The following is a 12,114-nucleotide window of genomic DNA, read 5'->3' as shown; positions in this document are numbered from 1 at the left end:
GGGATTTTCTGGCCACCATTTTCGGTTTTGGTGGCTGGCAGCAGGGTAGCTAGTAATAGTTTTCTTGGCCCCATCTCTCTTTTTAAGAATTGTAGGTGGGTGGAGTCTTTGGAGTTTATTCTTTGGTTTAGGCCAGGTTTGTGGAGACAGGTGCATAAGGGATCTTACGGAGGTTGTCGCTTGGAACAGGTGCTTCCTGGGTTTAGTAAAGTTGGCCAGGCTTGGCACAGGTTTTTCGTTAAGTATTGGAATATAAGTATTTAAGTTTGTGAGCAGGGCAGGAAAAGGGTAGGCAGGTAGTCTAAGTTTCAGGATAGACGTTTGTTAGTTGCAGTTGCAGGAAGGCAGGTAGGGAACGGGGTGTCATTGGGGGAAAAGTTTTAACTGCAATACAGTGTAATGTTGTTGTTATGTTAATGTCAGGGTGGGGGAACTTTTGAGGAGATCGTAAGTACGGGGGGATCAGGGGTCAGCTATTTGATGTATAGCGAGGCTTTAGTTTTGTACGGTAGTTGCCTGTTAGTTATTTTGTAATATGCACCTGTTTCAATAAAGAGGCCTTTTTCACACACAAAATGGGTCTCAGCTAGGCTTGCCGCCTCCCTACCAAGGGGGACTTGGGGGGCAGCCAAACATAGTGAGGTCTGCCCCCATGCAGTTTGGGAGGGGTCTGTGCTGGCCGGATTGGCCATTTTGTGGTTTTGGGCTTTTTCGGGGTGTAGCCCAATTATAGCCCAATGGTAGCCCAAGTAGCCCTATCCCTATATAATCCTATGAGGGGATTCTTGGCCCAACCCTCCCATCCCTCTTTTTAAGAATTTTAGCTGGGTGGAGTCTTTGGGGTTTATTCTTTGGTTTAGGCTTGGTTTGTGGAAACAGGTGCATAAGGGATCTTATGGAGATTGTCGCTTGGAACAGGTGCTTGCTGGGTTTGGTAAAGTAGGCCAGGGTTGGCACAGGTTTTTCGTTAAGTGTTGGAAGTTTGTGAGCAAGGGCAGGAAAATGGTAGGCAGGTAGTGTAAGTTTCAGGATAGATGTTAGTTAGTTACAGTTGCAGGAAGGCAGGTAGGGAACAGGGTGTCATTGGGGAAAGAGTGTTAACTTCAATACTATGTAATGTTGTTGTTATGTTAATGCCAGGGTGGGGGAACGTTTGAGGGGATTGTAGGGACAGGGGGATCAGGGGTCAGCTATTTGATGTATAGCAAGGCTTTAGTTTTGTAAGGCAGTATCCAGTTGGTTATTTTGTAATATGCACCTGTTTCAATAAAGCGGCCTTTTTCACACACAAAATGTTTCTTGGCTAGACTTGCCACCTCCCGCCCTAGGGGAGTTTGGGGGCAGCCAAACGAAGTGAGGTCTGCCCCCGGGCAGTTTTAGAGGGGCCTGGGCTGGCCGGATTGGCCATTTTGTGGTTTGGGGCTTTTTCAGGGTGTAGCCCAATTATAGCCCATTTATAGCCCAATTGTAGCCCAAGTAGCCCTATGCCTACATAATCCTATGAGGGGAATGGCCATCCACCATTTTAGGTTTTGGTGACCTGGTGGCTGGCAGCAGGGTAGCTAGTAATAGTTTTCTTGGCCCCACCCTCCCATCCCGCTTTTTAAGAATTTTAGCTGGGTGGAGTATTTGGGGTTTATTCTTTGGTTTAGACCAGGTTTGTGGAGACAGATGCATAAGGGATCTTATGGAGGTTATCGCTTGGAACAGGTGCTTTCGGGGTTTAGTAAAGTTCGCCTGGGTTGGCACAGGTTTTTCGATAAGAATTGGAAGTTTGTGAGCAGGGCAGGAAAAGGGCAGGTAGTCTAAGTTTCAGGATAGACGTTTGTTAGTTACAGTTGCAGGAAGGCAGGTAGGGAACGGGGTGTCATTGGAGGAAAGGTTTTAACTGCAATACTGTGTAATGTTGTTGTTATGTTAATGCCAGGGTGGGGAACTTTTGAGGGAATCGTAGGGGCAGGGGGATCAGGGTTCAGCTAGTTGATGTGTAGCAAGGCTTTAGTTTTGTAAGGCAGTTGCCAGTTGGTTATTTTGTAATATGCACCTGTTTCAATAAAGCAGCCTTTTTCACACACAAAATGGGTCTCGGTTTGGCTTGCCCACCTCCCTCCCAAAAGGGGATATGTCACAATGGAGTGGGTGAAGGGCTGAACAATGATGTGCCCTAGTCCCTGACCGGCGCTGCCACTGAAACACCAACAACACCCTTTCACTTTTTCAGGCCTTCAAGGATATCACAGAAAAAAGGAAGGACAAGGTCACACTTCAATTGAAGGGACAACAGGAAATCCTATCCTGGTTGGTACAAGAAAACAGGAAGGGGAGGAGTCTTTCTTGGATACTACTCCTACAAGGCCCTTAAATCCGAGTGCAGGAGACCAAGGGCGTGTGGGTGCTCAGGATTACACTGCGACTGGAGAACACCTGGTAACTGACATGCTGTACGGAGTCCAGGGGAATGAAGACACTGACGTGAGGATTTGTGCACGGCATGAGGGCCGCCGGCTTCATTCTTCACCCAGCCCCGCCCGCTCGCTCAGGGACGTGACTGGTTGCTATTCCAGCCCGGGTGGATAGAGGGGGTCACACAAGGGTCTACTTGGAGCCTAAGATAAGCCCACATTGGAACTTCAGTGTTAGCGGAGGGGGAGGTGGAGTGTCATAAATTATGGGCAAGTTTTCTTCTCTTCTTTTGTTAGGTTTCTCATGCTGCATGAAACTCCTTCATTCGTCCTAAAACTGCCAAGCCACGTTAAGATTGGGAATCTCTTCTGAGATTAGTAGGAGCTGGCGATTTATCCCACTCTAAAGCGACCCCCCTTACTCACTTGACCTGCATGGAAATCGAGCCGGGCCATCAAAGACTAAAAGAACCATATAACTTGCAAGAAAGACCAAGAGCACGTTAAAAAAAGAAGATTCCTTCTTTCCCTTCTTTTCCTACTTTTTTCTCTTTTTTTACTCTCAGTTGGGCACTACCATTTTGTTTGGTCATCATGACTACAGAGAAATCAAACCGCTCACATCCCAGCAACCCCACAAGAGACGTATACCCAGAAAAAAAGGGTACCTGTATTAGTATTAATCTAGGGAAAAGTATAGGAAACTTACCTGTGGCTTGTGTCCTTGTTCCGGGTGTGCTGGTGGACGAGACCTCCAATTGTTCTAGATGGAAGGAAAAAAGAGAACAGAAGACTTGAGAATTTCATCAAGCTAAAAATAACTGTCCAACTAAATCCCTACTTCCAAAACTCTACGATCTTGTTTTGTCAATTGAATGCCAAGCAACAAGAATTTTAAAAAACTTAACTCTCCTTTACCACTCTTTAATCTATCACTCAATGCAAGCCCGCTGTATAACACTGTAGTGTACGGCACCACACTCTATACCATTGCAATATACGCCACTTTACTGTATCCTAATTCAATCTACGCCACTCCACTCTATACCCTTCTACTGTATGCCTCTACGGTATACCTGATTTCACTTTACTCTCCTCCACTATACCACAATTTATTGTACCATAGTAGACTTTACACCACTGTCCTCCAGTATATTGTACCATACTCAACTTAACAGTACTCCACAAAACTAAAGTGGATGACTGTTTCAAATTTGTCAATAACATTAGAAAAACCATTGAAATTCCCAAAAAGAACAAAGGTTAAAGATAAGTTATAGTTGGGAAAACTTTACTTATGTTTCTACACAAATGCAACTTAAACTACACAAACATTAGCCATTCTAAAGTTATAGTTATACATTTAATTTATAGTTTATGCACCACTTTCAGTAAATGTCATACTTATAACTCACATTTATACTTATGCACCACCTTAAAATTCAAATAACTAACGCACTGCCATGCACAGTCTTCTCACCTCAATCATCACACTATATTAACTAACCTTGTCACTGTACCATGCACTATGTTCTGCCACATTATATAATGTCAGATGTCATACGTGTTGGTATAAATGAAATCATTTCACATGCTTTAAAGTTTTTAATATGGTATAAGTGCATAAAGAAGGGGTGTGTTAAATTTAATGTAATGTGGCGAGTGAGGTGTGAACACTGTGTACGGAGGTGCACAAGTTACATGAATTGTAAGGTGATGTGTATAGTATAAATGTGAGTTATGAGTATAAAATATTAATTTGAAAGGGGTGCACAAATGAAAAATTAAAAATGGAACCATAACTTTAGAATGTCTAATGTCTGTGTAGTTTAAGTTGGGTTTGTATATCAAACATAAAGCTTTCCTAACTATAACTTATCTTTAACCTTTTGTTTTTTTGTGAATATATAAATAACTTTATTGCTTACGAGAGCCTCAAATGATAGCGATCATTTTTACATTCATAGGTAATTATGTACATTTGAGTAGCCCATATCATGCAATTTATAAGTTATGTAGCTAATATCCTTAGCTCAATTTGGGTGATGTAGGGGTATCATGAGACAACAAGAATGAAGGAAGGAGGAATCCAAATATCCTTGAGGCATGAGGAACAAAGGAGTGTGGACGCATAAGTATCCATCTTGTCCTTGTAGCAGATGAGGTCGTTGATACAGTCCGTGTTCTTAGGAGCAGGATCCTTCACTCACCTCATAGGAACTCTGCCCTGTGCAAAAAGAATGGCCAGTCCTGTGAACCTTCTCGACTGTCTGGGAATGCTTTTGACATACGCCAAAGACATCCGGAGCATGAGGGAGCCAGATATCTATCAATATCGATTTGTAGAGTGCGAAGATAGGTGGGCAGGACCACATGATGATATTTGGGACAGCTCACATCTGCGGCAAGGCCTTTAGCATACACTGGTACAGGAGTGGAATGTAATTTATGTAGATGTTGAAATTGAATGACTCTATGCCTGCTGTTCAGTGCTTTTTGCGGAATTTACTGACAGCAGTATTTGCATATGGTATCATTAAGAGATAGGTTCAGGTTTCGCTCCCATTTCGCTCTCGATAATGATTCAGGGCCATTTGATGACCCTGCTGCTGCATTATAGAGTCTAGTAATTAAACTCCGAATACCAAGAGCAGGGCGAGAGTGAAAGTAGGCAATAGAATGTCAAACAGCTGGCCGCTGGAGAGAGGGACTAGGCAGGGATGACCCCTCTCACCACTGATAGTTCCACTGATTATAGAACTGCTGTCACAATTTTATGCACCAGAACACAAAGAGCGGTTTAGTGTTAGGAGGTCAACGGAAACTGACCTTAATTTATGCCAAAGATATATTGTTAACACTGAGAAACCCAGTGACTACATGGCCTGCGGTATACAGTACTGGCTCAGGTGGAGGAGCACTCTGGGTTCCTACTAAATGCATATAAATCAGTTCCTTATCCTATGCAGGTAACAGTGCCCGGGAGTGCGCAATGCACGCATCTTCACACTAAGGTCGCAATGGGAAGATGACTTGGATGGGGACCGGACAACTATAATGAAAAATTGCAGAAAAGTACAGGGACTAATTCACACCACAGTGGCTACATAAAATAAACCCCTCCAAACCAGAATGGTGTTCCAAATGCAAAATAACAGAGGGAACCTTTCTTCACATGTGGTGGACATGCCCAGGCAGGAATGCCTTTTGGGGTGAGATAATTCAGACACTAGGGGACAGATCTACAAGAAAGTGCGCAGCGTGGCACCACAGCCCTTTGGCTGCGCCACGCTGCGACACTTTCAGAGCACAGGAATGCAACATATCTACAATGATATGTCACCTTCCTGTGCTCTCCACTGCGCTGGCGCAGAAACAGCTGCCAAGCGCCAGCGCAGGCACCCTTGCACCATGGTGCAAGGATGCCTGCGCCATGGGGAGATTGTTTTTGTGCAGGAAGGGGTAACTTCCTGCACAACAACAATCACTAAAGGCTTTTTCCTCTTTCAATGCGTGCTGTAGAATGCAGCACGCATTCAAAGAGGAAGAATATAGAAATTAAAACAATTCTCCTCGTTGCACCTCGCTATGCCACCTCTAGGGTGGCATAGCATTCAGATGCATTTCCAGTTTTACGATTTCTTGTAAATTTGGAGATGTGTCTTGTTCCATGGGTGTTGAGTGGGAACACCCACAGCAACACCCATGGAAAGCCCCTTCACCGCAAAGTGCTGCGTGTGAAGGGGCCGTATTTACAAGGAGAGGAAAAGTCACGCACAGTGACTTGTCCTCTCCTTGTAAATCTGGTGGCGCAAGGGGCTTCTAAATCTGCCCCTAAGAATATTAACTGACAAACAGCTGCAACCAATGGTTCAAATATGCTTATTGGGGCTAATGACACGTACTAAGCATATTAAACAAGCAGAGAAAGTATTAAAACTTGGCCTCACCATGGCAAAAAAGTGTGTATCCTTGAGATGGGTGACCAAACCATTGCCCACGCCAAAAATGGCTAAGGGAATTCACGAGGTTGGTACGAGCTGAATGTGGGGTACCTTTTAACCGCTACCGCGCTACCGCGTTTTCCCGCGGTACGCGGGAATTTCAAAAATGGCTCGATCGTGACAAAGCCAGCTCGTCATCCGCGCACCGCAGGTAACGTTGATGACGAGCTGGCTTTGTCATCAGCATCGAAGGGGTTAAAGACTGGTCTGTAACGTAGTTGAACAGGGAGGAAATGTGGATGGGACTTAGGGGAGGTCAGATAACAACAAGAAATGGAGGGCCCTGAGCCAGGACAAAGTGCGGATCAACCGGATGTTTGATATATGGCAAATGTGGTAAAGTTGTAGATGTATTACACCTGGAAACGATTATACCAATTTTTTTTTAACCCCTTCCCTGCACCGTGAATTCTGCCGCGGCGCGGGGGGGCTAGGGGGTGAGTGCGGCGCTTCCATGCTCATGACGGAACCACGCCGTCATGAGTCATGGGTGGCGTGTGCTCATGACGGCGTGGTTTCGTCATAACCACGCCCACTCATCAATTTGCCTGCACAAGCGGTGAATCAGTGCCGGATGGGCGGAGCGGCCGCAGCATGACGGAACCACACCGTCATGGGCACACGCTGCCTGTGGCTCATGACGGCGTGGTTCCATCATGAGCACGGAAGGGGTTAAGCAACCTTTATGTCATGTATGGATTTATACCTGATAACTTATGCTGTGACTTACATCTCTTTGACTGTTTGGGGGGGAGTGGGGTTGGGAAGTATGGGACCGTAGTTGAACTGCATTGTTATTCTGTTATGAAAATCAATAAAGATGTATTTTTTTTTAACCCAAAGAGATGCTGAGGCAAAGGACAAGGTCAAGGCTGCGAAGGTGGGTGGATGGTTTGGGAAGTGTGTTTAGTGGGTTTGTGGCGTTCTTTTAATACGCCATCCATTGGGGTGGTTCTCACACTCTGTTTAAAAATTTTGAGTGTCAGGTATTTAATATCAATCAACAGATCTTCAAGGGTCTTAATATCTAAGGCCGCTAATTGTTGTTGTACTTTTGGTTCATAGGACAACAGCAGAATATGGTTATTGTGAATTGGGGGCCAAGGGGAGAAGAATTCTTTTCACACCTGCATGATGTGTTAAAGGGTATCCTGCATGGGAATGTCCATTTGATGGTATCAGAGTAATTGGTCAGATTTATGGTCCTGGATGGAAAAGTGATCACAGGAGTGGCACCCACCATTAATTGCTTACTAATATGTGAGGGGAGATGAAATGCTGGGTGAATTCAGTGAAAGAAATATTTGGCTTGGGACACTGGGTAATAATACTATACATTGTAGGCAGCTATTCAACCCCTAGAGTAAGAGTGTATCCATGTGGCTCAACTTATTCTAGGCTGTATATTTGTCTACACAATTGCTATTGGTACTGGGGTAGAGTAGCTGAATCCACACTAAGAGGTCTTTTCTGAATCCCATCTAGGAAAGTGTCTAAAAAATGCACGTCATTGAAAGTGAGTCAAATGCTTTCTGAGCAGCAGGGAGCTCTGGATCCACTTGATGCACTAGTGCGAAGAAGGAAATAAGTTACATACCTGTAACTCCGGTCCTCCAGCATTGTTATCTTTCATAGACTCACATGATTGAATAATTCCAGTCGTCAGACTGGGAACCCCTGGTATTTTCCCACAGCAGTGCATACTTAACGTATAACATACCATCATAAACCAACAGCCATCTTTTGCAGGTCATCCTCATCTATTTACAATCTAAACTCCAGCCAATCAAAATGATCTACATCCAGCTGATTGCCCACTGAAGCTTCCAACTGTATTCGAAACCGTTAATTCCTAGTTATTTCTCCGCACACTTAAAAGTCTCATCCAAAGGGAGGTGGGAGGGCTGCATGTGAATCTCTGAAAGATACCATAAATGAGGTTTAACATACGCAAATACATTTCTCAAAACTGCCTCTCACGTCTATGCTTACTTGCAAGTTCACACAATAATGCTTTACAAAAGCACGTGTTGTCTTCTATGTTGCTGCTTTACAAATATTCTCCAATGAGTTTCCTGCAAAGTAAGCCGTTGACGTTGCCATTTCTCTAGTTGAATGTGCCCTGACTCTCCTTGTCAGTGGCCTGTTCATCAACGTTTGTGCTGTAGCAATACATGTCACAATCCACCACCTTCCTAATGTCTGTTTGGGTACTGCCTTTTCTTTGTGTCCCAAACAATATACAACAAACAGTCGATCCATCTGTCCGTCTTTGGTAGCTGGCAAAAAAAACTTTAGACACTGTTTAATGTCCAAAGAATGTAACGCCTCTTCCGCTGCTGTTGCAGGATTTTCAAAACATTTTGGTAATATTATCTTCTTTCTTAAATGAAAAACAGTTGGTACCTTTGGTATAAACTTAGGGATTGTCATAAGCATCACATTCTCTTTTCTAAACTTTAAATATGGTTCTCTGCATCTTAAAGCCTGCTTTTGCCTATTCTCCTTGCAGATGTTATTGCAAATAAAAGAACGGTCTTTTATGTTAAATGCATTAATGATACTCTGTGTATTTGTTCAAACTGAGCTTTTAGCAATCCTGCCAAGAGTGTATTAAACTCTCATTCAGGTGCTAATCTTTGTACTGGAGGAAATTCTTTAAACAAACCTTTCATACGTTCTTCGACTATCCTTTGTGAATATATGGAAATTGTATTTGACCGCCTTAGAAATCGTGAGATTGCTGCCAGGCATAGCTGCCAAGGTTCCAGATTGCTATGTGCGACTTTCCCATCATTTCTGTGTAATTATGAGTGACATTCAATGACTATGAGTGACACTTTCTCACAAGCAAAATCAAGCAATGAAGACGAGGGAAACATATCATATATGTACTTTAGCACATAAACAGGCCAGCCTGTCAATCACAGAGAGAATGAAAGAGAGATGCACTCGAGAGACAGTGAGTTCAGGTATATGCAGGTCTGTGGATTGATGCTGGGCTAAAGCTGTTGCTTTGGCGATAAAATATAATGTGCACTGTTATAGTTTCTTGCGCATGTATTTAGCAGGAATTACTTTTCAAATGATATTGCTTAACTAGACTAATGCAGGTTACAATTTTCAGTGCAACATTACAGTGCTTCAGGATTGTGAAGGCAAAACCAGAAGAGCTAATAAAATATAATACAGATCTTGTTTTAAACGCATTTAGGAAACGGCGGGTCACTGTATTTGGTACCTCTAATGAGGAAAAACACCAACCTCTCCCTCGCAAAGCTCGAGGTCAACATCCCTCTATTCACTTCACAATATCAACTTCAGGAAAAATTGTCTTACCATTTACTATTCATGTATACATGTCAAATGTCTGCTCACGAGACGCCGGGCACCTTTAGAAGCAGGGCAATGGTTCCGGGCTCCTATAACCCTCTTATCCAATTCGGGTCTCGGGCGCTCTTTAATTGCAGGTAGACTGAGGTCTACAAAGCTGGCTGCAGGCAGGCTCAGGCCGCGAGCCACCGCGGGCCCTGGCAATTCAAGTTTGACCACTAGTAGTGATAGCCGTCCAGGCCGATGTCCCATCCTGACTCCTGTGTGTCCTGGGCGAGGACGTCCAGTCTCCGTCTGCTGTAAAATATTGAATTCCGCAGGGGGTAGGCAACAACAGCTGATCGCACAGGGCGGCCTGGGCTGGTGCGAGCTGCTGCAGGCGGCGCAGAGAGCGTCGTGGACGGCACCTTGATGACTTATAGCGCTACGGGCGGCCATGATTATTCGCAACGTTTCGGCCACGGTAATATATCCAGCCCTTCCTTTGGCCTCTGTAGTGGGCAGCGCTCCCTTTGGCCGCGGTAATACGTGGCATTACTTCCAACCATGATCGGCCGCGCTGCCCGACACGGCGCAAACGTGGCAGCCGCCTTTCCGCGCTCAAAACAAACTCCCCGTGCTCCGTAACAGGATGTGATGTCCCCTGCGATGACGCCAGGCGGACAGTCAGAGCCACGCCTCGGGATTGGAATGACCAGCATGATACACTGTTGCAGTGGAGTGAGGCTGCCAGCAGCTGCGAGCTCAAAGCCTGCCAGAGCAGCGGGCGCAAACCACGGGCGCACTCTGCCACAGACTAAGTTTCACTCAATGCTTTTAGTGACAGGGGACATGACAGTAAAGGCGTGACAATGCATTTCAGTGTGGTAATGCGGAGTACCACACTGAAATGCGGTAGTCTAACGCCAGATGCGTACAATTTAAATTACCAGTGCAGGCCTGCCAAGTCCCATGTATCTGGAGTTAGACTAACGCTTTTCAGTTTGGAGTGTTTTGGGTCAACCGTAATATGCTGGATTGTTTGGAAATGCAGTAACCAAGAATAAAGGCCCTAAAGGCTTCCCATAGTGTAGGATGGTTCCCACAGAGTGCTTGTTTAGTTTGAAATAGTCGAGTATATATTGGTGGGTTTCATCGTGCCCAAGTCAATGCAGACTTTAGACTGAATAACCTCTAAAATGTGTGCACCACCATAGTAAAGATAGTACAGATGGTGGAGAGTTTAACCTTAGAACTAGGTCCAGCTTTTTCATATATTATTAACAAAGAGTGTCTCTAGTTCTCTGTTAGCATGATAACCATGAGCAATGCAGCGCAGTGGCAAACAGCATATTCATCAGTTTTTCACAAATGTATTTCAATGGACTGAATATACTTACACCATCAAGGGGTTTTTCCCCAATTGTCTGATCCAGCTTGTGATCAGCATCATTGGGTGTAGAAGGCTGAAAGAATTACAAAAAAATAGACATTTATAACAAATCTAAATTAAGTATGGTTGTCCTTTTGCATTTCTTTTTACAAATCATTAATTTTTACCATTGGTGACAGAATCATAAGTGTAAGTCAATTAATTTTAAGAAATGGAAGTATGTGATAGTAAACAGACAAGTGTAAAAGCATTCTAAAAATTGCCTCAGAATATGAATAGTCGAAAACAAAAGCTGTCCAGAAAAGTTCAGAAAAATTTGAAAATACAAATTGGGGATGAAGTGCTGAAGCAAAATAAAATAGATCCGTGAAGAGTATGAGATTTGGAATAAAGAGCTAAAGCAGTGAGAGTAGGTATGGGCGCAAAATCCACTCCGCTCGTGAAATTTGCGAATTTGTGGCAATTTCGCGATCCGCGAATCTCACGAAATTGCCGAAAAATTAGCAAATTCGCGAGCGGGCGGAATTTTTTGGGGGACCCAAAGAAAGCACAGTTAAGGCAGGTGCTCAAGTTGAAGCTAACTTTGTAACCATTTTAGAATGGCGCCGGCAAGCTGCCAGAGGGCTTGCTGGCGCCATTCTAAAATGGTTACAAAGTTAGCTTCAACTCGGGCACCTGCTTTAACTCTGTAAGTGCTTCCTGTGGGCCAAAATTTAAACTTCAACAGGAAGCACTTACAGATATAAATAAAGCAGGTGCCCGAGTTGAAACTCAAATTCAGTAACGTTTTAATCAGCCCAAAACATTAGTGAGCACGGTCGAGGCTCGGCAAGTGTGCTTTAACCCCATATCTGCCGTAGAAAATTATCTGTAATAGCCGAGGGAGGTCTTTGCATCCCTGAGTTTCTCGAGCGCAATCCCCGTTCCTGTGACCAGGAGGCTGATTTTTCCTCACCTGCTGCCCTGCTCGCTCTCTGACCCTTCATACATGAGGCATGTTGAC

At 44.3% G+C, this 12,114-nt stretch overlaps 1 protein-coding gene across 15 annotated transcripts in view; it reads right to left on the bottom strand.

Moving 5' to 3' along the window:
* The window catches only part of LOC144823590 (uncharacterized), a 739,799-nt gene extending 729,524 nt beyond the window's left edge, over positions 1-10,275 (bottom strand). For all 15 annotated transcript variants that reach the window (XM_078682228.1, XM_078682261.1, XM_078682304.1 and 12 more), the window contains exons 1-2: positions 9,746-10,275; positions 3,112-3,165 (exon numbers count right to left, since the gene is read on the bottom strand). In XM_078682228.1, the coding sequence (XP_078538354.1) occupies positions 3,112-3,165; positions 9,746-9,748 (57 nt within the window). In that variant the 5' untranslated portion in view covers positions 9,749-10,275. The remainder of the gene's footprint in view (positions 1-3,111; positions 3,166-9,745) is intronic.
* Positions 10,276-12,114: the final 1,839 nt, after the last annotated feature.

Source organism: Lissotriton helveticus, chromosome 1_1 (genome assembly GCF_964261635.1).
Source record: "Lissotriton helveticus chromosome 1_1, aLisHel1.1, whole genome shotgun sequence".
In the NCBI taxonomy this organism is placed as follows: Eukaryota; Metazoa; Chordata; class Amphibia; order Caudata; family Salamandridae; genus Lissotriton; species Lissotriton helveticus.
The sequence above is the reverse complement of the archived record's forward strand: the minus strand, read 5'-3'. Positions and strand labels throughout refer to the sequence as shown.